The 26,874-nt window shown below is 38.8% G+C and overlaps 1 protein-coding gene across 5 annotated transcripts; it reads left to right on the top strand.

The window, feature by feature from the left end:
* The first annotated feature begins 244 nt into the window (after positions 1 to 244).
* On the top strand, positions 245 to 26,874 carry ECT2 (epithelial cell transforming 2). Of its 5 annotated transcripts, XM_017827796.1 has the most exons (25): positions 426 to 534; positions 2,907 to 3,064; positions 3,969 to 4,048; positions 4,149 to 4,241; positions 5,133 to 5,315; positions 5,863 to 5,952; positions 6,488 to 6,595; positions 7,686 to 7,759; positions 7,883 to 8,013; positions 8,157 to 8,272; positions 8,463 to 8,525; positions 8,899 to 9,121; positions 10,596 to 10,732; positions 11,425 to 11,544; positions 13,214 to 13,282; positions 14,224 to 14,334; positions 15,309 to 15,405; positions 16,135 to 16,216; positions 17,149 to 17,227; positions 17,416 to 17,535; positions 18,003 to 18,141; positions 19,096 to 19,250; positions 21,161 to 21,268; positions 21,901 to 22,047; positions 25,356 to 26,874. In XM_017827796.1, exons 2-25 carry the CDS (start codon positions 2,935 to 2,937, stop codon positions 25,443 to 25,445), a joined length of 2,745 nt encoding a protein of 914 aa, XP_017683285.1. In that variant the 5' UTR covers positions 426 to 534; positions 2,907 to 2,934; the 3' UTR covers positions 25,446 to 26,874. The 5 variants fall into 5 exon arrangements, with proteins under 5 accessions (XP_017683282.1, XP_017683283.1, XP_017683285.1 ...); XM_017827793.1 differs by lacking the exons at positions 426 to 534; positions 4,149 to 4,241; positions 25,356 to 26,874 and adding exons at positions 245 to 322; positions 23,690 to 24,150; XM_017827794.1 differs by lacking the exons at positions 426 to 534; positions 4,149 to 4,241; positions 25,356 to 26,874 and adding exons at positions 246 to 333; positions 23,690 to 24,150.

The following is a 26,874-nucleotide window of genomic DNA, read 5'->3' as shown; positions in this document are numbered from 1 at the left end:
TTCCTACGAACTGATTATTCCGAAACTTAGATGCACACCCAAAACCCTTTTTATTTTTTATGTATTTATTAACAGCAGTATTGTTTTTACGGTGACCACGGTAACCTTCGCCTGGTGCCCTGGGTTGGGCTGAGGGAGGGGCCGCTCCCCCCGCTGCATCCGGGTCTCTCGGCGCGGCCGTTGGGAGCGTTCAAACCCCCCGCCAGCCAATCAGCGCACAGCGTGTCCCTGCCCCGCCCACTCAGCGACCTGCGCTCGGTACCGCAACAAGCGCTGCCCGTCTGCCTGGCAACCTCCCACCACCAATGGGAGCGCGCCCAGTGTGAGCGGCAGGTGCAACGCCCAATCTGAGAGGGAGAGCTGCCCGAAAAGGGAGGGGAGGAGGCGGGACATGTCGCGGAGCTGGCGAATGAGATGGCGGCTTACAGAGGGGCGGGGGGGCCGGCAGCCAATGGGTGGCGCCGCGAGTGCGGCGGCTCGCTTTTTGAATTGGCGGCGGCCGCTCATGGCGGACTGCAGCGGGTGGTGCCGGCGGTGAGCTCGGACCCGAGCCTGGTGTGGGGGGCAGCGGTGGGTGCGGGCGGCCCGGGCCGGGTTGGTGTCCCGGGCACCTGTGAGGCCTCGGAGCGTCGCCGGGACTCCGAGGCCCCTCAGGAGGTTCCCCGCGGGCGAAGCGGAGGCCCGGGTCCGCCGGCACCTGCCGTGAGAGCGGCTCGGGCACCTCCTGGGCGGCTCCTCGGGAGGGAAATGGCAGCTTGGGAGGTGTTCAATGTCCTGTTTTTGCTTTAACAAACGAGTTTTGGTGAGCGGGTGTTGTGTGGCCTTCAGGCTTCCCACAGGCTGTAGGGCGATGGTTTCTGTGCGATGCTGTGAGAACATTTCGTCTGCCTGCGTCCTGTAGTGATGGCGTTCTGACTTTCGCTCTTCAAGTGAAGGAAAACTGTTGTGTTCGTGTCTCTGTGTGCTGTTCTTTCTCCTTTGTGTCCTGGCACCTTCAGTTCTTAATTTTAGTGACCAGTGTAATGTTATTAGTTATTATGCAACCATTAAAACAAGGATTATTTTTTAAAGTACACCCAGAGGGAACCTCATAAATAAATTGGAAAAGCCATAAAGAAAATCACTGTGCAGCCCAAAATATGGGCTTATCCCAAAGATACAATGAAGTTCTCTGTAAGTTTGTATACATGTTATTTGATATAACAAAAACAGCATGACAGGAACTCTACTGATGTGTCAGACTTTTAAGTAATAATCCCTAGGATTTAAGTTTAATTGTAGCCTTAACTGGAGGGTTTGTTTTTGTCTGAGTTCATATAACTCTTCTGTTGGTAATCATTATTAACAATATGGTTTGAATCTTCCAAGATTATGTGTCCCTTTGCCCTTACTGCCAAAGATGTATTTGTACAACAGTTCCTGGTGGTAACATTATAACTTGGACAGGTGATCCTAAAAGACTTTATGGTTAAGGTTGCTTTTTCCTCTTGCTCTGTCTTAAGCTGTTCTGAGATAAACGAGGTGGGTGACTGAGACTTAATTAAGGAAACTTAATTCCTTGGAGCCTGCACAGCTGTGTGGGACCTCGAAATTGAAGCTAAGATGGCAAATTTGATAACCGAATTTGTCTAGAATTATGATAGATTTGTAGTGTTGACTTATTACTCATCACTGTGTTAAGAACTTACTGGTGTTATGAAGACATGAATACTTTCCAAGAGTCCCAAATGTGATCTCCTACACTCTGGAAGAGTTTTTACTATATTGCCATTATGCTAAAATGCCCATTGTTTTTTTTTTTTGGTCTTCTGACTTACTTTGCTGTGTAATAGAATGGTCATTACACAACTTGAAAAATAGCATGTGCTGTTCTCCAGGGGTTTTCCTACCTCAAGAGTCCTCTTTCAGGCAGTGCTTTAATGTAGCATTTAGGTGGTTGCTGTGTTGCAACTTCAATTAAAGCGCTACAAAGGGTTATTGTGCGACAGCAGTTCAGCTGCAGTTGCTGGTGTGGATAATCTGTGATATCACTGTGCAAATATTGAAATCTAGGTATGTGATGAATCACAGGAAATGCAGCCTGTTGGCTTCACGTGCCAGAGAAAATGTGCTGCATGTTGGTCAGGTCTCTTAGAGCAAGCTCTCTGGTACAAGATTCAGGTGGGTACCTGCACAAAATGTGAGAGGATTAAGAATTCTGCCTTTTCAGTGTGTGACAGGTTTGATAGGCAGGGAGAGCACAGATACTTTGTGTCTGTGAAAAGCTTTATCTGACAATGGATACTTCTACTATATTACAGTTAATGTAGAACAATAGACTAGACTATATAGATAGACATGTATATGCTTATTAACTTTGTAGAGACTCTCATGCATTTTTAATTTTTCTGTGAGTAAAGAGTGCTGTTTTACTCTCTGGGTGCTCTTTTTTACCTGCAGTGTCTCTGGCCAGTTCACCCAAAAAATCAAATTTTAGCAAGATGCTTTGCCTGCCCTAATTCTTCTGCTAATGTTTCATTTCAGCAATGCTAAACTTGGTCTCAGCTTTAGCTTACAATAGTTTGTCAGTGAAGGGAACAAATGCTTTTATTTTGTTGATGCTTTGTGGTTAAACGTTTTTAAATGAACATTAGTTAATGCTTCCCTGCTGTTTAGATCTGAAGTTACTCTGCAGCTCTCTGTGCAAATGAATTACAGAACCATTTCTGTAGCAGATGTGTTGTCGGTCCTTTATCAACTGTGTGGCTTCTGATGCTCTTTCAGAATTTCTCTATCAGTGTAAGTGGGAGTTCAGTAAGAGTCTGAATGTTGTGTTTTCTGAGGTCACTTCCAACTGCCTGAGTAATAGGACTCTTATTAATGAGCTTTTTGCAGTTTTAACTCAGTTTAGCCCCTCTGCCTTCCAGCTGTTGAAGAGAGAAGCAAGGCATAATCATGGCTGACAACAGCACGCTGGTGTCTGAGACTGGGAGGAGCCTCTTGGCTGATTCTTCTGTTCTTGATTCAAAAATTATAGAAACCTCCAAAGACAATGTGTTTCCTGGGTCTGTTTTGGATGTTGAAGGTAATGGGGGAAGCTTATTTTAAGACTGTAATGATTGATTACTTTGTAGGTATTTTGTAGTTTTGAAAAACCAAAAGTGCTTTGTTGAGCTCCAGAATTGTAGAGTAGCCAGAAGGGTGCTGATCTGGTATCCTTTCATCAACAAAGGGACTGTCTTATTTTTTTAACTCATCTTGTCATAAAAATTTGGAGTTACAGCCCAAATCAAGCTAGTCTTCTGGCTGTTGAGCAGAAAGCTGTCAGTTCCATTTGATGCCTCTTCTGTGGAATAAATCGTTCCAGGTGGCATTTTGACACCAGTGTTTGGAAACTAGAGCTGCTCTGTTGTGTACAGGTAAACAGATTAATAGGTATTATGAGGTAGACAGATTAATAGTCCTGAGCCTGAAATTAATTCAAAAGCAATTTCTGAAATTAATAAACCAACAACAGATATTTTTGTTTTCCTACAATGTAGTAGCCAAAATTTAGTGGAGGTTTATTGGTGCAAATGACATGGAGGCAACACTTGTACCTTCCTTCTAATATTCTGAAAGCTTGTTAATACATGGAGACAAAGAACGAAGATACCAGCTATCTGTTTTCCAGCAAGTCTTGGTATCTAATTCTGCTGGGAGCATTAAGTCAGTAAGTTTTTGGGTTTGACTGTAAGGTAACTGGATGTAGATTACAGGATATTGTTTTGCCTCATACTAGAAAGTTTAGGCTGTAAGTCAATTGGGTGTGCCTTAACTAAAAGACAGACTTCTTGAGGTAACACTTATTGTCAGGCTTGTTCCTGATAAATAAGGTATCTTGACAGGATGCTGGCTGCCTGTGTTCTTCTGTATGTTATTGCTTGGTTTAGAATTAACATAGATTTTTCTATTAAACACAAATATTACTCTTGTTTCTCTATAAACAGAAGAAATGCCTCAAATAGAAACAAGAGTGGTTTTGGTTCAGGAAGCAGGGAAATGTGAGGAGCTTCTGAAAGCCTTGGAGGTATGTGGGTCTGAGATAAAACAGTTGCTGGAATGACATGTCATGCCTTTAGACTTCTGGTAACCAGTTTGCTTCTGTACTAAATTCTCCTCTTCCACAGAGCATTAAGATAATGGAAGTACCTGTTATAAAGATAAAGAAAACTAGTCCTGATAAATCAGAAGAAAAATTAATAAAAAGTATTATCCATATGGTATGTCATGCAATTAAGCACATGTAATTGCATGCAGCATGTTCACTGGGACTGAAGTGTGCACACGCTTTAATTTGGGCACAATGGTCACAATAATTGCTAACGTTTCTCATGGTGTCACAGCACTTTTATATAAATGCTTTCTTAAATATGGAGATAATACCTGCAGCTCTTACCTAGTGGTGTTTTTTAACAGGGGGATAGAACTATCCATGGAGACATCCAACTGCATGCTCTTATTCAGCCAATACATAAGTTTTTGCTATGAACTGACTTTGTAATTGTCAATTGACTTCTCTTTCAGTTGAAAGCTGCATTTAAACTGAAGTACAAGAAATGCTTCTCCATCTCTTGATGTGAAAAACATTAAAAAAAAATTTAATTATTGACTAAAATTGGAATGGACTAAATTTTTAGACCCCTTAAAATACCAAGCAGTGAACAAAATCTATTTCCATTCTTCTGGTGTTCTGCAGTGCAAAGCTTGCTGTTGCAAGTTGGGTGCTACTTTTTAGTAGCATCCCAAAGTACCTAAAGCTGTTCTGACAGTCTGAAATTTCATTTATCTTTTGAGCTTAGGGATTTTCTTTCTATCTGGCTATTTCCAGTCCTATATTATCAATGTGAACTGATACATAAACTACTAAAGCAACAGGAATTGCTTTAAGACATTCAATCTTAAAGCATTCAGCAGTTCATAGCTATTCTTATGCTAGAGATATTCTTATGCATAATATTCTTGTGCATTCAGCTTTCACAAATCCTGAGTCTGCCTCTGAAATGTGAATCATACATTTTTCTAATGGACCGAAGTAAAAATCATTTGAATTTTGACACTAGTGCAAGTCTGCTGCCTGAATAATGCTTTCCCTTTCATCCCTGTACATTAAGGAAATTAAAGTGCCCTATATAAAGACAGACACAATAGAAGAGCTTGGAGATTCTGATTCCCCAGAGTTTGAGACTGTCTTCGTTGTATCAGACTTCCAAGATTCCATCTTTCCCAACCTTTGCAAAGCCGACTGCCGTGTCATTGGACCCCCGGTCGTATTGCACTGTGCACAGAAGGGAGAGGTATGTGCTGGCTGGTGAAATCAGATGAGTGTTCTCTGCTGCTGTGAGGTCTAAATATTAAGTGTTCAAAATAAAATCTCTCTTTTCTAATCAATCATAAACATTCCTAGTGAGAGAATTTTAAGAAAAACCAAGTTTCCTATACTGTGTTAGAATATTTCATGTAGTGAGTAAGCACTGGCAGACAGTAAGGCTGCAGCTACTGCAGTAGTTGTGGGAGTTGTTGACCACCAGTTGGGATTGTGCTATTAGGAAAGGCAGCATACAAGTGATTCTCCAGCAGACCCTGTATATTTGCAAAAGCTGTCACATAGAGCAGATGGATTGGGGAGGAAATAAAAGGATGGAATGCTACCTGTGGAACTTGGGGATGCTCTAGTTACTTTATCAGAACACTGACAGACCTGGAGCTGAGATATAACTGAACACTTGGACTAGTGTCTGGTGCATTTTTAATGCTAGAAATAGCAGTACTGTATTAAAGGTAATGTGAAAACTTTAAAGGGAGCAGTATGCTGTTGACTAATAAGCTTACTTTGTATTTCAGCCTTTACCTTTCTCCTGTCGTCCACTGTACTGTGCGAGTATGTTGAACTTGGTACTGTGCTTTACAGGATTCAGAAAGAAAGAAGAATTAGTAAGATTCTTTTTTTTCCTTTGATTTGGTAAAATTATATATCAAGTTTCTTTTCAAAATACTCTTCTGTTCTATCACCCATAGGGTAAACCCTGACTTGAGCTTGTGTGGGGGGGAATATGACTCCGTGTCTTTGTTTAGGGTAAAGAAAATCCCAAAACAGAAGCCTATGCTCAGTGTTAGTCAATTCTTGATCAAATTTAACTAACCCTAAATCAACGAGGGAAACATGCTTCAAATCTATTATGTGTGAAAAGGTGAAGGCATTATGTGTGATGATCCTGAAAGTACTGGTGGCTTGGACAGTCTTCTTCAAACAACATAGTGAGGCTATATTAAATGTTGAAATAAAAAGAGATTTTAATAGTTCTTTTGACATATCAACTGTATCTTATCCTGCACAAGTTGTGAACAAGTTGTTTTAAGAACAGATCAGACATTTAATGTAACCTCTTGTAACTTGCTTTGTAAACTGCTTTTTATGCTGCTCTCAGTTTTCAAAAGATACTCAAAAACTTTCATCTTTATTTTTCAGGTTAAGCTGGTGACCTTGGTTCATCATATGGGTGGAATTATTCGAAGGGACTTCAGCTCAAAAGTTACACACCTGGTGGCAAACTCAACACATGGAGACAAATTCAGGGTATGTAAGCTTGAGTTCATGGAAACTTTTGGAATTTGGCTATTGTAGACTGAGTTTGTTAATTATACTTCAACTCCTAAGCTGCTGTTTTTTCCTGTACTAACAGCAATAACTTGTAATGGTGAGTTGATCTCCATCTGGTGTTGAGCTTTGGCATATTTTTCTCTCTGTTGGAGATCTAAATGACATAAATTGCCTGAATGCACAGGTTTGGAAATAGACAAGTATCATAAATAACAAGATTCAAAATGTTTAACTACTGATGTTACCAGTACTTAAAACACTGAGGAACAAGTGTTTATGTATCAATGTGTCTGTTTTTTTGTCTGTCCAAACAATAAACTTCAAGATAACTTGCAATAAACTTTACTACTAACTTCTTTTAGAAATGATTTTTAACTCATGGATAAGGACTCAAGTCTTTTTTTATGTATAAATAGACATGAGTGTACTTTTTCTGGTATGAAAAGGGACTCCTTCAGGACATGTATGTTTGGTTTAGAAGAAAATAAATTTTAATATGTTTTTGTAGTGTCTGACTCTTGCCTCTCCCTTGTTTGAATTGTTAGGAGGCTGTTGCTTTTTTTCTAGTTTCTTTTTAAACTTCCTGTTGGAAGAGAAGTCCTACTTTCTGTTCAAACACTCTCTTCTGCCAACTCAAAGGGAAAAAAGTGTGAAAACTCTCCAATCTCTCAGTCATGACAGTTACCTTTGGAAGAGTCGCTTTCTCTTTGATAAAGCAGGCTGGGATGTTTGTCTTCATACAGAGTATCAAAAGCAGAAAAGAGATCCCATATTCCCCTGGAACAGAGATTTGATTTTGTGTTTTTGTGAGTGATGAAGGATATCAGACTAACAAAATGGTGCACTTTTGAGTAAGTGTCAAAAGAGCTATTGATCTGATCTCTTACTCGGTGAATTCATACATTCTAGCTCTGAGGAGTGCAGTTGGATATAATTCTTGAAGGAGTATATTCACTTTTTGCAGTATCTGTCTTGAAAAGTAAAAGGAAGGTTACAAATTTTTCTTGACGTGAGAAAGATTTAAATGGAAATACTTGGTACAACTTATGCTTTTCCTGTTTTGTAGATTGCTGTAAGCCTTGGTGTTCCCATCATGAAAACTGAGTGGATTTATAAGGCCTGGGAGAAAAGAAATGAAATGTAGGTGTTTCTTTTCCTTCAACCTTCACCTTGCATCCCGTTCACCTGCAGTGTGTGAGCTTCTGCTTAAATAGTGCCATGGCACTGATTTAGTGACTTTTTTGTGCATCCTTTTTCTTTCAGTGATTTCTGTGCGGCCGATGATGACTTTAGAAGCCGGTTCAAGGTTCCTCCCTTCCAAGATTGCATGTTAAGTTTCCTGGGATTCTCTGATGATGAGAAAGCTAACATGGAAGAAATGACAGAAATGCAAGGTTGTTTATGAAAATTGACCTGTATGAAGAATGGGGTGGAGTTTATGATAATGATAGGTGCCACAGAACTATCAAGTGAGATACTAACTTGTAACAATAATATTTTTGCTCTTGCTAAATTGCCTTTTTTTTTTTTAATCTAGGAGGACATTATTTACCTGTTGGTGATGAAAGATGTACGCACTTAGTGGTTGAAGAAAGTACAGTAAAAGATCTTCCATTTGAACCTTTAGGAAAACTTTATGTTGTAAAGCAAGAGGTTAGTGCTGGAAATTCTCAAAAGAATCCTGCTGTGTAGTACTTTATGTGGTAAATGCAGACAAGTGGCTTATTCTGAAAAAATATCTCTTGTACCAACTGTGTTACTATTAATATACTATTTTGAATATTTTAAACTTTGGGTGAAGCTCTGTAATGTGTTCTTAATGTGTGTTTTCTTTTTCCTTTAGTGGTTTTGGGGAAGCATTCAAATGGATGCCAGAGCTGGAGAGTCCATGTATTTATTTGAGAAGGTATGTTGAACTCTCTTCCACAATGTATTTGGTGGTAAAATTAGCATGCATGGTAGTATGTGTGGGGCCAGAGATCAGATGTTTTAGCGCAGCATTTAAGTTCCAGATAATCCATTAGAAATTTTATACATAGAATGATAATTTGGAAAAAGCCTTTTTCTGCTTCCCAAAGGTGGGAAGTCAAACACGATACCACTGTGGTTTTGAGTATAAAAAGGGGGGAAAAAAACAGGCTTCACTCATTTTCCATCAGCTTCTCCTAAGAAGTTTTTTTTTGTGTTGTGTACTGATCTCTGCAATTAACTTATCTTTGCACTGAGTTGAACTGGACACAGTGGATAAAACCACTAAACTGACTTTTCTTTTACTGCAGTCAGAGAGTCCTGACTTCAAGAAGTCCGTGTCTCTGCTTTCCCTGAACACTCCAAACAGCAACCGCAAAAGGCGCCGTTTGAAGGAGACTCTTGCACAGCTGACCAGGGAAACAGACGTGTCCCCGTTCCCTCCCCGGAAACGCCCCTCAGCTGAACACTCACTCTCCATTGGGTCCTTGCTGGATATTTCCAACACTCCAGAGTCGGGCACTACCAATGGAGGTAGAGCTAAAAACTGCCATTCAGACACAGAATGTTAAAGAGCTCTTGCATACAAGCAGAAATGGTAGTGGAAGGGAAGTCTTACAGGTTTTGCTAAAGATTTGCTGAGTAATTCCAGGCTTTTGCCTTTTTGAAGTGTGCAGAAAGAATTGGAGTGAAGAGTTCAGACAGAGGCCTCTTGTCATCACAGTAAGCACATTCATATCTGAAGGAAATGGTATAGACTTGATAAATAGGAAGTACAGTCCAGTGTTATTCCAAAATGCTTGAAATACTCTGCTGGAAGTTGTAGCAAATAAGCAACATAGTCAACAGTAAATAATCTAAAATACTCTCCAGTAGGATACTCGGAGGAAGGAGGACAAAGATTCTTTTCTAAAGGAACTAAAGAGAAAATTCCTGCAGAGCCCACTCCTAGGTCTTGGAAATGTTTTGTTGAGGTAACACTGTGTCAGCAAACTGTCATGTTTAAAATTTCCCAGGAATATAAGTAATCAACTGGTTTTTAGTGAGTGGACAAAGTTTTAATATCTCTGCATGTGGTTCTTGTGGAAGAGAGGAACTGCAGAATTTTAGATAAATCAAATACTAATACCCAAGTGTTTTAAAAAGCCCCAGTTCCATCACAGAGAGGAAGTATCTGGAGCTACTACTGCCTTAAAAAGGCAAAATCAAATCAAATAAGAACTCTTTATGAGGCACAACCTGTAAGTAATAATACAGAAGGAACTCAGGAAAGATCAGTCTTAGATGACACTAGCACTCTTATTACCCCTGGTATGGAGTTTTCTTCTAATCCAGCAGCAGCAGACAGTCTCAGAATGTGGTATTTTGGAAACAACAGGTAAGGTACTTATTTCATAGTAACTATGACAGTAATGAACTTTGATATCCAAAAAAGTCAGTATAGATCTGTGAGGTCCAATACATGAATATGCATTTAAAACTTATGAACTGCTCCTTGGCTTTACCTCTTGTGTCTTTCCCCCACACATGAGATGTGTTTCATGCAAGGACTGATTTTAACAAAAGGTTTTGTGATACATACCTCATGCAAGGATGGTAGGCATCTGAGAGACAATTGTTCTCATGGCAAAGTGAAAGTAGGAAAGTGCTTTTGCACGTAGTGTGTGGGTAAATAATGTTCAGCACCTAATCATCACTTCCTACTAAATGAAGTACTAATAATAGGGTCAAGTTATTGACCTGGCCGTAAATGGCTTATTAGTTTCAGTCTACTTTTGAGGAATAATATATTACTGTTGTTCTATAATTAAGCTGTAATAAAGAAAGCCATTTTCTAGAAAGAGCCCTGATTACTATAGAATAATCTACAAAATAGCCTTTTAAAAAAACCCAAACTTATCTTCACTTAAAAATTCTGAAATGTGTCTTTTCTTGTCTTTGAGGCTGAGCTTTTTTTAGGGACTCTTGTAATAAAGCTCTCTTTTCTTTTGGAATATCTCTTTATCAGAAACACCAAAATCCTGTGCAAGGCCTTCCAAAAACTCAACTCCTCTTCCACTAAAGCAATCTGCAAGATGGCAGGTTGCAAAGGAATTGTATCAGACAGAAAGTAACTATGTTGATATTCTAACAACAATCATTCAGGTAAGCTGGTTTTAAAGCAAGTCCAGGTCAATTGTGATAAGATATCCAGTGTTCACATCAATTAGTGTTTTCAACTTGTGATCTCCAGGCTTTTGAGGGGGGGCTTGGATGCATCAAAGGTTCGTAGAAGAATGACAATGTAAACAGTCTCATGTAATTTTTCAAACATAAAAATGTTTAGTGTCTGTTAATAATAGGAGTTGGAAAATGCAATTTCTAATCTGGCATCTGCAGTGGAATTGCAATTTGTATGGAAATTGCAAGTGTTGGGAAAATAGGATCTTCACAACTCAGATATTTTGGATATTAGTGAATAGAGACAGATGGCAGGGGGGAAAACCTTTTTTTAAAATTATTTCAAGAAGGGCATAATAGCAAACAGCTTACAGGAAGAGCTTAATTTCTTGAAAGTTTATTTTCATTGCAGCTGATTATCTGCTTAAAGAATGAGCCAAGATGTGTGTGAGTAGAAAAGGAGATGAAAGGGGCTTATGCTGTAGCAATATATCAAACTAGATGTTTGTATCTTAAAGCCACTCCTCCATAACCCACTCTGGCTAAGTGGGGGCATCTCAAGCTTGTGACTGCAGGAAATTTTGATCTGGAAAGAAAACACTGTTGCTTTTATAACTTTCTTAACACAGTGTTTGGCAGTGGGGAGGGCATTAATGTTTTTTCTCTTAATTCATCAGTTATTTCAAGTTCCGTTGGAGAAGGAAGGACAACTTGGGGGACCAATCCTTGCACAGGAAGAGATTAAGACCATATTCGGCAGCATTCCAGATATTCTTGATGTGCACACTAAAATCAAGGCAAGCTGCAACTTCTCCCCTGCAGGGGAAGCTTTCACAGAGACTTTTAATCTTTTCTGCATGTTTTCAGTTGCATCTGCTGGACAGGTGTAGATTCTACCTGGTGTTACATCCTGTTCAACCTATGGAATTACATGCAAATCCAAAGTTTTAAGTTTTAATGCTTTTTTAAAATATTTGAAGTCTGATATTATGTAACTAATGCATTCATGAACTGGCTTCCCTTCTCCCCATTTCAATACCTTTTTCTGTAGGAGGTTTTCTGTAACTGATACAAAACTGGTCAAAAGGCCCAGTGGTATGAAATTGTAATACGACTGACAAATGCTCAGGTACCTTTCTATTAAAGCTGTAAGCAAGGACTCTTGGAAGGATAGCTAAATCTAGGCAATTAAAAAGAAAAAAAACCCAAAGCAACAAAACAAAAATTTGGTGTTTTCCTTGGCTTTAAATATGTTTGCATAAGGAGACTTCTATTATTTGGTAGGAAATACTAATCCCTCCTTAAATGACTTTGAGTCAATTGTCAGAAACTACCAGCCCATTAAACTGTCTTGTACTTCAACCTCTGAAAGAGTTGACCTGGTGGTACTGAGACCTAACAAGAGCTCATTAGAATTCCCTATAAGATTATTTTCTTGAGGGTTTCTTTATAGTTGGGTTTGGATTGCAAGTGCTTTCTGAAGCCATCTCTGGGTCCCACAATAGACTATGATGCAAATCTTCCTCAAATATGGATCCATAACATCTCTTTCAAATCGTGGCATATGTCTGTTCCTGGCTGCATTTCATGGTAGGCTTTTAAAACAGAGAGACTTGCAGACCTCCTGCAACTCAGTGGTTTGTTTGTGGGAGTTTTTTTGTTGGTTATTTTCCATCTGCTGGGATCCAGTCTGGTTACTCACACTGGGTATTGATGTTTGCCCACTGAGACTGAGATGAAAATAGAACATGCGTGTCCATGTGCCAGGTGGGATTCACCTGCAGCATGCACTCTAGGGAGAGTTGCTTAAGTGTAGTTGTGCTTTCCTTCATCCTTAGTGTCATAAAGATATGAGCAGCAACAAACCAATATTAATGATTAATCCTTTTCACTTAAGTTGAATCCTGAACCTTCAGCTGTGTCCTCCTGTCCCTGTTATTAACTGACAGAGAATAAGCTTGATCCTTATCAAGCTGATACAGGCTTAACAGCTTGGTCTCACTTTCCTTTACACCCCGGTGTAGCAAGTGAGGAGATTGATGCTAGTTCTATTTCAATCCTATCTTAGGGACTTAAAAGTCCTAGATTAGTTGTGCACTCTTAATTAGAATTGGGTCAACTGTCTTCTGTGTATCCTTTTTTAATATTCCTTTGGGATATGTTCTGTTGTGTGTTGAATGCAGCAGTGTCATCTTGTTGCAGAGCTGGCTTGTGCTAATACACTGCCGGGCTCTACCTGCATTTCTTTAGAACTATATATTCAGTAAGCCAGAGATTCTTGTTTTCAGCCCTCAGTAGACTGGAGGGGCTGAACGTGAAGTTGTACAGCTTTTAGGATTATCTGTTTTGTCAGCATGAAAACTCACCTAATTGTATGTGTTTGGCAGAACACTGATCCTGTTCATCAGCTTTATGCAGTTCATGCTCAGCTTGTTTTCTCTCCCCCCATTCCTGCATGTATTCTAGGAAGACCTGGAAGATCTTATGATAAATTGGACTGAAAGCAAAAGTATTGGTGATATCATTCTTAAATACGTAAGTTCCTGTTTCTTTTTTTTATGCTTAGAACTATTATCTTGCCTTACAAACAATCCACTTGTAGAAGCCACCAAACACAAGAAAAGCACTACTGAGAAAAAACTCCAACTTGTATCATTGTATTTTTTGTTTAGCCTTTTCAGTTGAGTTAGATGATACACTGAAACTTGACCTGGATTGTATGTGTCTGTCCACTGGTATGAGCAAACTACAAATAGCTACAGTTTGAGAACTATAATTTGCAACACTACAGACATGAGTCTTACTCAGACTTTAAAAGGCACTTCCTGTACCCTCGGCTATCTGCTGCCTCTGATCAATAGTAAAGAAATAGGAAAATTACTTTTCAGGAAAACTTCTCATGTTCTTTCTTCAAGACTTGGAATGTGCAAGTGAATAAGGACTCCTTGTTTTGCCACGTACAGAACAGGAAAGCTCGTGTGGGACTGCATTTTAACGTAAATAGTCTGCTAGGTATCTTGTGCTTTTACTGACCTGATGATTTTGAGTTATATTGTGCTTGTCATTCAAAAGTTTTTAGTCCAAGGTATAGCTTCTGATGGTTTGGTGTCTTCTAAAGGTGATTGCATTAACTGGAGAAAATACCTGTCTGAAACTTCCAAAATTCTCACCGAAAGCCTCTTGCTAGGTGAGAATCTGCTTTCCACTTGAGCTGCCCAGCAGGATCCAAGATTGTCACATGTATGCTTGATGCTTGTGAGAACAGTCTGCATTTAATCAGCAGCACTGAATCTTGGGCATCTGGCATGCAGAAATGTCTTAACTTGTTCTGTGAGCACGCATGGGTTTTCAACACATTTTTTATTATTCTTTATTGAAATGTGCCTTTGAGCAGCTTTGTATGGCTCAGGGCATATGAGCATATGTACAATGCTGCATAATATGGAAAGCGGAGCCCTAACAGTTGTTTCTTTCAGTCAAAAGACTTGTTGAAAACATACCCTCCATTTGTGAATTTCTTTGAAATGAGCAAAGAGACTATTACAAGATGTGAAAAGCAGAAGCCAAGGTTTCATGCCTTTCTAAAGGTAAGTGCCTGCAGAACTAAGTCTATAAGTAGAACATAGGGACCATTACCATGTACTGCTTAATGCAGTAGATAGAAGAATGTGAAATTTTGAAAGCTTGGAGGAATATGAACGTCTCTTGGTGACACAGAAATAGGAAGGATTTGACCTTCCATCTCTCAAGCTCCTCATAAAATTCTTTCATAAGAGGTCTGAGTTCCTCCTCTGTTAAACAGCTTTCAAGGTAGTTTGATTATATGCATTTGTTGCTGGAAGAAGTTCCTCCCAATACATGCCTTCTCTTTTCTGTAAAGATAACTGGAGCTGCTGCTTTCACAGGTTCTTTCTGTGTTTGCAAGAGTTGTATTTCTGAAGTAGCTTTTAGCTTGCTTTGGGCAGCTGTGAAGCTCCAGGGAGGTAGAATCTCTCAACATTCTTGTGATTAATGAACAGGAGCCGAGCAGTGGAGATCTAACAGGAAGATGATCTTCAAAGAAAGATGAGTCTTAAGACTAGAGCTCTTCAGATATGTGTGTACAGTTGATTAATAGTGCAGTGTAGCTTTAACTCCTGTATCCAAAAGTCTCTCAAATAATCAAGTAATCAAACTGACAGATTTCAGCTTGTGTTTTCTGAGGGACTAGGAATTGCATCCCGAGTAATGACATCTAGAAGATGGGGAATGAATAAGAGAACAGGCCATCCCCTGTCCCACTCCACATTAGCACCTGAAATGAGGACTAGGGGATTGATATGGACACTTTAAAACTAGACATACTGAGAACATAGACCACTGACCAGTTTTGAATATAATGTATTTTTTAACATTGTCTGTTAATGCCTGTTTGTGGTAAACAATTCTCAAATTCGTACAGCAATGCTAATTTCAAGGAAGACGATGTTTCTCCTAACCTGTGCTTTTTTTGTGTGTGTCTGTAAGAATAATAATTAAAAAAAGGAAATAATTCTTACTTTCTTCCCATTCTTTTCCCCAGATAAATCAAGCTAAACCTGAGTGTGGCCGCCAAAGTCTAGCTGAACTCCTTATCCGTCCTGTTCAAAGGCTGCCCAGTGTTGCTCTACTACTAAATGGTAGTCTAGTGATGTAATTTTTATTAATTTGTCTGTGAAGGTGTTAAAACCAAGATAATGTCTACTTTTTGTCATTATTAGGAACTGCTTTTCTTGTATAAAACAAGTGTGATTATGTGAGTTAATCATGCTTGCTGGTAGTCAGTGAGACCCAGTACTGCAGAAAGCATTCTCTTGACTAAATTTCATTCGTTCACATATTTGTGTGATATATTGATACAGGTAAAGGAAGAGTTTGCATTGACAAAAATTCTGTCTCTTCAAACAAGTATGCAATTGAGATTCAAATGAAACTAATATAAACTAGAGAGCAATTGATATTGGCAATGCTTACAGTTTCATATATTCTACCTGGTATCAACCACTTGCTGTAATAATGATTAAGTTAATAAAAATAATAACAAAAAATCCACACCTTCACCCTTTGCTTCAGGTAGAAAAAGACTTCTATGCTTGTCTCTGCACTTCAACTTGATCTTTTTTTATTTTGAATAGCTTAATGGTTTCGGTTTTGTATTGTATGTAGTTTTTTTTCTTAATGAGATGTCAAGACAATTGCTTCTCAGCCTAGTTCCCCACTTCATCGGAGCTATTTGGTCTCCAGGATAGATGTGATTTCTTCAGTCATTTTGTTTGACTTACAGTTTAAACCTGAGTTTTTCGTATTTCTTTTCAGACACTTGTAACGTGGGAGGAGTTCTTATTTGTTTCTTTTTTCTTTAATTGTAGATATTAAGAAACATACAGCAGAAGAGAACCCAGATAAAATAACTCTAGAGAGAGCTATTGAATCATTAAAGGAAGTGATGACGTAAGTTGTGCTCATTCTATAGAAACACACTGTTACGCATTTTGATATCTCTGTTCCTTCTAAATTGCTGTTAATGTTTTGTTGCCATAAGTAACACTAAGTAAACATAACTGTATTTGTTCTTCAGCCTCCCTTTGGCCTCTGTTGTTACTTTGGTGTTCTGTGCCAGAGCTCTGTAGGAGTTGATGTTGTTACTCAGCACTTGTACCTGAACCTCTGCTGACTCCCTGCCTCAGATGGGAGCTGAACCTCGCGAGTCCTCTGTTCTGTTCCAGCTCTTATTTCTATCTGTTCCCTCCAGAATGGAAGAGATGGGTTTTGTCTTTACATCTTACTTCTCTGCATGTATCCCATGAAAGGACACACTATTGGTGGGAGATTAATTTCTCCACTAGTCCTGTATTAGCTCTTCTTGGCACTGTTCCATGAATTAATTATCTTAAAGCTGAAGTTGTTCAGATTAAGTCTCACCTCTTCTGAAGTACAGTGTACATATCCAGAAGTGAGACCTCCTGTATTAATTGGGTAAATGTACAGTTTTAACTACAACAACTTTTAAATTGCAATTATTCTTACATATGCTGCTTGGTGAACTGCAGTCCTGTTTGGGAGGATAAAATGCAGGCTGCAAAGAACTGCATTGTATCAGTCTCTAGTTCAAATCTTACAGGACACGGGAGGGGAATTCTATATTAACTGGATGGTCAGATGCTGGTAATGTGACAAGAATAGTGTGGTAGGTCTGAAGTTTCCTCTGTGCTTATGTGTGGCATTTGGGCAAGTGTGGCTGATTTTGTTTTTTTCAGTGCTGCTGTGTAAACTATCTCTGAATGTTTAGCTTTATTAGCTTTATTACTTTTGTATGTCTTAAATGCAGTACATTCACTTACTGTTGCTTGATATTGAAGATAAATATAATATGCTTTCCTTAGGCATATTAATGAAGACAAAAGAAAAACAGAGGCACAAAGGCAGTTCTTTGACGTTGTTTATGAAGTTGATGGATGTCCGGTAAGTAACTTCTCTGAAGCTGCAAACCCGTGAAATGACCACACACTTCTTTGCTCCCTTTGTGAAAGTGGGTGAGGTTACACTGCAGTGGTGCTGGTTTAAACAGATTTCCAGCGTTAAGCTGTAAGCAAGCAGTAATCCAGCCCTCGAACTAAGTGCTTAATGAGATTTTTGCTTGTGTCACTCAGGCCAATCTCTTGTCCTCTCACCGAAGCTTAGTTCAGCGTTTGGAAACCATAGCACTTGGTGATGACCTCTGTGACAGGGGAGAACAGGTCACACTCTTTCTGTTCAATGACTGCCTAGAGGTAAGATAATTGTATAAGTACCTCTCATGTAACAGATGTTTCTAGAACATAACACATCACATCTTAAAATGGTTCATGCATATAGATGTTGTCTTTTCTGTTTAAATCTAGACTTCTTTGTGCTAGATTTCAAAGGGCCCTTATTTGTTATCCAGGGTAGAATAGAGGTCTGTAGTGCAAAATTATTTCCCCTCTAGATATTTTTTTTTAAATTTATTTTATTTTTCAGCTGAGTGGGTTGATGTTAAGTAACAAATATTGTTGGTCACTTGAACTGTAGACAGTGAATAGTGAGAAGTGAGTTTCTTTAATATTTATGTGGTAAATAGAGTAAAATAATCTTTAGAATATTCTCAGTAGCAAGATTTTCTGTGCCTTCCTGTATAGTAGAAGGTAAAAGAATAAAAAAAGGAAACAATGCCAAGAGATCTTCCAGCTCTGACGCCTTCTCTTCTATTTAACTGCAGATCGCGAGGAAACGGCATAAAGTCATTGGAGCTTTCAAGAGTCCACATGGCCACACAAGGCCTCCTGCATCTCTCAAGCATGTTGTTCTCATGCCCCTCTCCCAGATCAAGAAAGTCCTGGACATCAGAGAGACGGAAGGTCTGTGTGTTTTGAAGTGCTGTGGTAGCTAATGAAAATTATTTCAGAGTATGAAGGATGAAGCTCAGCTGCTGTGGGATAGAATGCAGGTGTATTTGTTGTATGGTATGTTAGGTATGTGATTTTAGTAAAGCTTCTCTTTGAAGTTCTATGTGAGCTTGAGAATTTCTTGCACTGATACCTTTTGGCTTTTCAAGAATCACTGCAACTGAATTTGGCAGATGACCTTAGAGTAAGCCAACCAAATGGCAGGGTGAGTTAAACAGTTAAAAGCCTGACAGCTCTGGATTTACAAAACAGAAACCCAAACTCCAGCCCAGAGCATTAGATTGGGCAGAGACTAGTGCTGTTGGTGTGAAACCAGATTTTCATTTAACTAATGCTGATAATGCTCAAGGGGAGCTGTGCTTGGCATCTTAAAAGATAGAATTAGATGACTTGATTTCTCTGTTTGCTTTGCCATCCTGCTCCAGCCTTGAATAGTGACTTACAAAGAAGCCTAGTCAGACCAGTTTCTAGATCTATACCCTAGAAAGAAAGATTCAGTGTTTCACTGTAAGTGATGATATGCATGTCATGCGTTCTGCTTTGTGTTCTCTGAAGCACCTGGACATAGAAACCCAACTAAAAAAAGAAACGGCAAAGAGGGTAGGTAGTAAACACGAGGCTGCTGCTTAGTCTGCAGTCTAGAGTAGGCAGATTTTTTTTGTGAATAAACTGTTGCATGACCAGTTGATTGCAGACTCTTGATGATGGCTATGGACAGAGCTCTGTGCTCTTGCAAGTGATACAACAGCTGTTGTGTAAATAAAGACAAAATCATTGCACCATATCACATTGTCTGTACCTCCAGCTCCTGGCAGATGGATCAACCCTTCTGAAGGTTCTTTCCTAAATTATGTGAAAATTTATTATTCTCTGTCTTAACCCCCTGCTTTTTTTCATAAACTGTAGACTGCCAGAAAGCTTTTGCCTTGGTTGTGCGGCCACCTACAGAACTCAACAACAAGCTGCTCAGTTTCCAGATGACAACTGAAGAGCCTCGCAAGGAGGACTGGCTGAAGACGTTGTGTCGGCACGTGGCCAACACTATTTGCAAAGCAGATGCAGTAAGTGCTCTGGAATCATGTTGCTGACTGGAAATATTTTTCTCTTTTTGGCTTTAAGCACATGAAGCTAAAGAGCGTAATAGTGGACATGCTTGAGGTGAAGTAGAGCAGAAAACATTAGCATGTCTGCAGTTGAGTGGTTAAAAGGTGGATAAGGAAAAACAGCCTGAAAGTTAGTGTCTGCAGGAGCTAGTAAGTACTTAAAAATCAAGAATCATACCCTTTCACCATCACAAATTAATTATAAATAATTTAAACTCTACACTGTAGATCTAATGAGTTGTATTCAGCTTGCTTCTTCAACTACGTTTCAGTTAACAATCCCAGCATTATGAATCATTTGGTTTGGTTTAACTGTGAGTTAGGTTGAGTTCTTTGTTCTGCACCTTATCCGTGTAAGCACTGTAATATAAAGAGACACGAAGCATCTCCCTCCTATAGACAGAAGCCTACAACCTTAAAGCAAGGAAATAAAGAAAACAATGAAATAAAGGAGACACTGGCCTCATCACATTTTTAGAAGATCAGTGTGTGGGCTTTCCAAAGCCAGAAAACCACTGATTTGAAGACAAGACCCTCGCCAATTAGGGCAAGAGGCTTTCAGCTGATGTTTTAATTATGTAAAAATCTATGCATATCAGTCATCTAAATTTGCTGAAAATGTGTGCAGTACATATAGCTGAAACTACTTGGCTTAAACTAGAAATGGTTTATGTTCTGCAGGGTACTCTTACATTACAATATTTGGTTGTGATTTTTAAAGACATTCTTGTTGCAGGAAAGGTAACTAAGTAATGAAAACAGTTTTATTTTGTTTGTCTTGTGATCTAGGGACTTAGGAATAAGAGACTTGGCTTTGTGGTTTTCCTTCCTTTTTAGGTACTGAGTAGTAAAAGTACTGATTTTAAAGTGTTAAATTACTTTAATCTGTTTGTTGCCTGTCTTCAGTCTCTTGTGTTAGATGTAACTTGGATTTTTTAATAGAAATTAAACCTTTATGTAATAAATATATCATTCCCTAAGACATTCAGAATCATATGCTGACAAATTGTAACTTACTATGCTGAATCCATTAGTTATAATTTCTGTAACTATTGCTTTGTACCAGCTATATAATACTTTCTTGCTGATTTCAATGTCAAACTGAGCTTCAATTTAAGCACTTTTGCCTGGTTTTAAAAAGTTCTGTAGCATCATGTGAGAGTGAAATAACATTGACTTTGCCACCTGGTGGCAGCAAAGGCTTTGACTACTCTTTTTTTAGACCCTGGGAATAACCACACAGCTGTTGTCTGGGGTACTTTTGAAATTTTATGTAAACTATGTTTTCTCAAAATATAGACACAAAACAGCAAAAAAACTCACCCTAGCAACCTCCCACTCTCATGTGTGCTTCCCCTGCCCCTCAAGTTTTGTAAGTAGGTACCCAAAGATTGCTTTGCACTTGCTGGAGTTTAGGAATGAGGCATGAAAAAAAACTCCAAAACTTCTGGCTATTCTGCAGCATGTATTGCCCTTAAGCTGAAAGACTTAATGTTAGACAGCTGGAGCTATCAAGATTTCACTTCAGAAGTGTGCTAGATGTGTCAGTGAAACAAACTGGTGTTTATCTTGTAAGCTCCCTAGGGATGCTCCAGAACTACTACTGCCTTTAATTTGATCAGCCCTGGACTTGAAACTGAATCAGACAAACTAAATGTAAAACTACTGATGATGTGGTTTCACAAACTGATTGCACCAGCAGTTTATCTAATGAAATGTCTTGAAGACAAATAGTTGCTGAACTGTATATGAAAAGTTAAATATGGAGGAATATGGCAATTAAAACTTATAAATCTGATCTAATGAACTGGAAAATTATATTTTAACAAATGCTGATGTTTGACCATTAAGACTGTTCTTGTCTACAGGAAAATCTCATTTACACTGCTGACCCTGACTCAGTTGAAGTAAATACTAAAGATATGGACAGTACTTTGAGCAGAGCATCCAGGGCAATAAAGAAAACATCCAAAAAGGTAAGATACTATACAGATGGATACTATAAAGCCAAATTAGTCAGAGACTTGTGCTAGTATTCCTATTTCACATGTTTTGTAGTACTTACAGTAGTGACACGAAAAACTTAATCTGAACTAAAATTCTGAAGTATAAGCTCCTTAAAGAAAGGAGGTGAGAAGTGTTTAAGGTTTTGGAATATCTGTATATAGTCTTAAGTATTACAGTCATAAGTGTTATGTAGTCATTTTTGAGTCCGTGTTGGAACTTATTCTGTTTAATACTTCAAATCTTTAAAAAAAAAAAAAAAACAAAATTGAGAGCAACTTGAAGGAGGGGGGCCTGACTTTGCAGGACCAAGGGATGTGGGGAAGCCTAGCTGACTAGATCTTATTTTGACTTCTCCCTCAATCTCTGCCCTACTGTCCCCCTGCCACGTTCTGATTTTTGGACAGAGTGAGAAGAGCAAGGATGATGTGGAGCCTTTCAAAGCCAGACCACTTTGGGCGTGTGTGTTTGGTAGCTGTGATACAGTCATGTTAACGTTTGATACACATCCCGTGGGTGGTCAAGATTCGATCAGTAGCCTGTATGGTAGTAGTCATTACAGCCTGCTTTTGGTCAGTGTGTAACTGCTTGTCAAACTCCTCAGGTTACAAGAGCGTTCTCTTTCTCAAAAACACCTAAGCGAGCTCTCCGAAGGGCTTTGATGTCCCACAGCGCCACAGAGGGAAGGAGTCCCAGCTCAGCTAACGAGGGTTACATCGGCAGCCGCCTGACGAGCACGTCGTCGTTAGCGGTGAGTGACTTGGCTGTGCAGGCCAAAGAAGTCACCTTTTTAAGATCACAGGTGTTTCATGTCTGGTGCTGATCTTCCTTGAACAACTTCAAGATCCACAGTGTGGGGGGGAAAATGTTAATTTTAACTACATTCATAGATGTTTTATTTTCAAGAGCTCTTTAATGAGAAGCCTTACATGCTGAAAAGGCAGAAAACTGTACTGCATGGACTAGAAACTGGGAGTAGCCACGTATAATTAAGTTGAAAAACCCCACCAATCTCTTTTGCCAGGGATGGAATATGTTTCCTCTCCTGAGAGTGAGAAAGTTCCAACCCAGTGTCTTATGTTGGTTCATGCTTTTGATTTTGAACACTGTGTAAAATGTGGTGTACAACCCTGAATGACATGTTGAACATTTCAGTCAAAGTAGTGAGATGACAGACATCTTGTGGGGAAAAAAACCAAACAACAAACCCAAAAAACCAAACAACTGGAAAGTAAGGGTAGAGAAATACAGATGCTGCAGTGTGCAAGTTTTTAAAAAGTTGAGGGAATTATTTCCTTATATATATTTAAGAAAACTCGGTAAAATAATATATTGCTCTACATAATGCAACTCTTCTGCTGTGCCTGGCTGCCTGTTGCAGCTTTCTTCTGCTACATTAGGCCAAACTCAATTTTCCAGTATAATCTAGTAAAGCAGACTAGGTGTGGAGGACTTTTTCATCATCTTTGCTTTTATTTTAGTGTTTGAGTAAATCTGATGAGTAAACACCTACTTTGTAATTTGTAAGATGAGGGGCCAAGAAAGGGAAATCCTGTTCATCTTTCTACTACTGCCTGATATGTCAATACCTTAATATTGAGATAATTTGGTGTGTTTGAGTGTCCATTAAATTGTACAACATAAAGATATTGCCCTGCTCCCCCACATGAGAAAATAGGAATTAATAGGGGAGGAAGGATCACAGTGGACTCCCTTGCTTTAGAAGAAATAAAGAAAACCACTAGTGGGGCTATAGCCCAGTTCTCTGGAGAGAGATTTTTCTCTTTTTATGATGATTATGCCAACAATTGTTTTTGCATTCTAATTGTCTTCATTTTGATACAGCACTGTATCTGTTCTCATGAATTTGCAAGTAATGTACTTTTATCTTTGTGTGTGTCTACCCTAGACAAAAATACTTCTTTCCCACAAAATTATAGAAACTTACAGTAGTAAAACTATGTTCCTGTTCCAGTTTATTCCCAGAGTTCTTGGACCTTTGTGGTATTAAGCTGCAGCTTGGCAGCAGGTCATGTGTTGTGGGGTTCTTTTTTTTTTTTTTAACCAATTCCACACACCACTGAACTTGCATAAAGCCTTTTTGGTTGAATTGATAAGATTGAGGGGACAAGGGGTTTGGATTCCAGCCCCTCAAGCTGGAATACCAATGCAGTTGTTGAGTAAGAAACTAAAACTGCAGGAAACCTGTCTGAGTTTATTAATAGAGTCAAAGCTCTTATTCAGACACTGTTTTATTTAAATTAAATCCTAGCCTGTGCTTATGTGGAAACTTTTTGGTGTAGAAAGAACTATAGAGTAAAAATATCAATAAAGGTTGGATGCTTGTTATTTTTCTTGTTTGGACTAACCCTTGAACCTCTTGCTAATTGTAGATTGCTCGTTCATCTTCTACGTGCAGCCTCAATGGATCTGTCAAATGTGCTGTTCATGTTCATCGCTCCAATTCTGTTGATTGGAGCTCTCAAAATTCCAAGCCTCGACCTGTGCTGTGTCCTGGCTCTCCAAATATTCATCTTTCAAATGCTGCACAAGAAAAAGCCTCTTCCAACTTGGAAAGCTTAAATGGCCATGCCTTGGACAGACGATGTCCTATCCCCATTATTACTACCACTTGTGCTGATGCTGGAGATAGTAACCAGTATGGTGCTGAAAAATTGTGTACATCAGAGCCTGACTGAAGTGAGCAAGAGATCTTGATTCCTCTAAATTAAGAGAGCGCGGTACAGTTGTAGAACTCTGGAAGCCACAGGGTGCTTTAAATGGTGTTGGGCTCTTCTCTGACACGTCCTAATGCACATGGTTGGAGTCAACACTCACACGTGGTGTAATTCTCTTTTTGGTTCTGGGTGTAAACTTTATTCTTTCACAAATCCTTTTACATCTATTTTTTCTGGTTTTTTTTTGGTTTTTTTTTGTTTTTTTTTTTAATTTATCTACAATTGAATTGTAGATCAATTCAGTTCAGTTGTCCAAGTTGCAGTGTAGTTCATTAGCCAGAGTTCTGAGGACTTTAACTTGGTTGCAGGGAAGTTTTGAGCAGCTCATTTTACCTGTGGCAAAAGCCTTATCTATAAATAGAAAAGATATCTGGTATAAAATACTTGAGTCTAATAAGAGCTGTTCTATAAAGAGGAGTTTAGGATCTTATTTTCAAATATTCCCTAGGAGTGCAAATAGAAGACATGCCATAAATAGGCATAAGACTTGTTCATAGTGAAGTGGTATATCCTTACCTGCCCCACATATCCCTATGTAAAAGATTCTTGAAGCACGCAAGTGCACGAGCTGCTTAACTACTGTGACCTGTTGATATGCTGAAAAGCTTGGCTGTGCTGTAAAGAGCAACAGAGCATTGCTTGTGGAAGTATCTTGAGGTCTAATGTGATAAGAATATAAAATCTCAGCTAATCCAAAGAGGTTTACTTTTAGTGCTACATATTGATGTGTTGGTTTCACTGTAATTTTAAGTGTCAAAAGCAGCTTATTCTCCCAGCATAAGGAAAGTCAGCTTTTTGCCTGGTATGTGCCCATCCAGGCATAGCTAAAGCAAGCTTTGACAAATCTTTGTGATATCTATTGCCTTCTGCAGCCAAGAAGACGTGTGTTCAGCATCTCATCTGGGACTCAGAGCTGATGATAATACAGAAAGTTGTAGGATCTAAGGGGAGCTCTGTTTCTCTAAGAGATTATCATAATGTATCTTGCCTTCAATTTGGAGGGAGATTATTATTGCAAAAAGATTGATGCAGGATGTATGCTAATACTTAGTTAACAGCTACTCTTCAAAAACATGTTCTTGCCTTCCAAATCTCTCAAGGCTGATAACAAGGAAAAAATCTTTCTTGCACAGTTTTTAAAACGTGTTCAACTTTTCTAACCCTAGAAATGCTGAATCGTTAAGTTCAAAAGCTGCTGATCTTTAAGGTCTTCTGCACTCACATATTCCTTGTATGATGTATCAAGGCTGAGAAACAACTACTGCGCTATTGACATTGGCTAATAAATGATCAGTAACTTGTTTTTTTCCCTCTCTAACAGGGTATTCCTTCTCCTTCCTTGGTCAGCCTTCCCTCAATCTTTGAAAGGAGGAGTCACACATTAAGCCGATCAACAACCCACTTGATATGAAGCAGGATGAAAAGACACTGCTGTGTGGAAGTGACTGACAAGCAGCTGGCTGGTCACTGACCTGTTACTGACATTAATGGTACCTTAGTCATTAGCACTTAGCCATGATTAGCAAAATGTTAGATAACACTAAGTTAATCACAAGGGGTTTTAGTTGTATTGAAGCAGATCAGCTGATCAGTGGAATAAGTGACTTGGCCTTCATTTAAACTCAGTGTTCCCTTGCACAAATTTATTTTCTCACCAACATAACTGAAACACTTTCATCTGTGGAAATTGTCCCCTCTAGGCAATAAACTGGTTTGTCAGATTTTGAAATGAAGATGATGATCACATAATTTACTGCTAGTTTGGATGACTCTTATGCTTGCCTAACTTCATCAATTGGCAGAGCACTCTAATATTTGAATTGTGGATTTCTTAAATGGAGATGCATTATGAAGTACCTGACCTTTCAAGTATGACAGTTAACCTGTTGTACAGCTGCTTATTCCAGATATTTTATAAATGTAGTTGTTTATAATTAAATAGAATTGAGTTCTGTGATTATGGTCTCCTGCAGCCTCACTGTAACACAGTGATATGAACAGGAAGTTTAAAGGCAATGAGGAGCTTTGACCACCAAAACTGATTAATTGAATTATTTTTAATTGCTTTGAAGTAGAAGTCTGAGGAAAAGAATTACACTCCCTTGTTCTAGAGCTGTTAAAAAACCAAACCCCCAAGCCCCACACCTTCCCCATAGTTGGTTGATGAATCATTATTTAATGCATGGGATTATTGGTGTGACATTGTAACTTGAGGGTCCAATTCTGGTGTGTCAAATTTCAGGTGTAGTACTCCTAAGGCTTTTACCTGGCTTTCTCCTGTATTTATGTCTTCCTTCAAAACTGTATGTTCACCTCTTTCATCTCTGAACAGTTTGTACAATGCAATGCTATCCCAAGAACTATCTAAATATGTATATTTCTGCATTTCATTAACAGTTCTACTGTCGGTATTAGCAGGAGTTCACAGCTTCTGGTTGCTTTTTAACCACCTGTGTTTTGTCTTGTATCTATATGTAACTAGTGATGCTTCTGAATGTGTCAGACTGCACTGTTTTTTATATCTCTTTTTGCCAATCTAAGCAATGTAAATAAAACTGTTTAAAATAACACTGCTTCTGGCTTTGCTAAACAGGCTTTTGTGAAAGTTTACTTTTTTTACATGGAAAAAAAAAAGCAAAGCATCTGATTATCTATATAGCTATTGCTAATAAAGTATACAACTTTTTTATTTTGTTTTTCTTAATATATTCACATTTCTCCCCTGGCTATGTGTATCCATGGGGTTTTTTTTGTCCTTATCCACTCAAAATAAGCACCTGAGCTAAATATGCACTGACACATGATAAAGTGGCTCTAGAAAATAAGCTATTCAATAAATA

This window comes from Lepidothrix coronata, unplaced genomic scaffold (assembly GCF_001604755.1).
Source record: "Lepidothrix coronata isolate B3197 unplaced genomic scaffold, Lepidothrix_coronata-1.0 Scaffold142, whole genome shotgun sequence".
NCBI lineage: Eukaryota > Metazoa > Chordata > Aves > Passeriformes > Pipridae > Lepidothrix > Lepidothrix coronata.
The sequence above is the reverse complement of the archived record's forward strand: the minus strand, read 5'-3'. Positions and strand labels throughout refer to the sequence as shown.

What these genes read in the sequence shown, in the direction of transcription:
- ECT2 (XM_017827793.1), top strand. Translation starts at nt 2,935, where the DNA reads ATGGCTGACAACAGCACGCTGGTGTCTGAGACTGGGAGGAGCCTCTTG. An exon ending in TTCTAACAACAATCATTCAG is followed by an intron (nt 10,733 to 11,424) that starts GTAAGCTGGTTT and finishes TTAATTCATCAG; the next exon opens with TTATTTCAAGTTCCGTTGGA. An exon ending in ATGTGCACACTAAAATCAAG is followed by an intron (nt 11,545 to 13,213) that starts GCAAGCTGCAAC and finishes CATGTATTCTAG; the next exon opens with GAAGACCTGGAAGATCTTAT.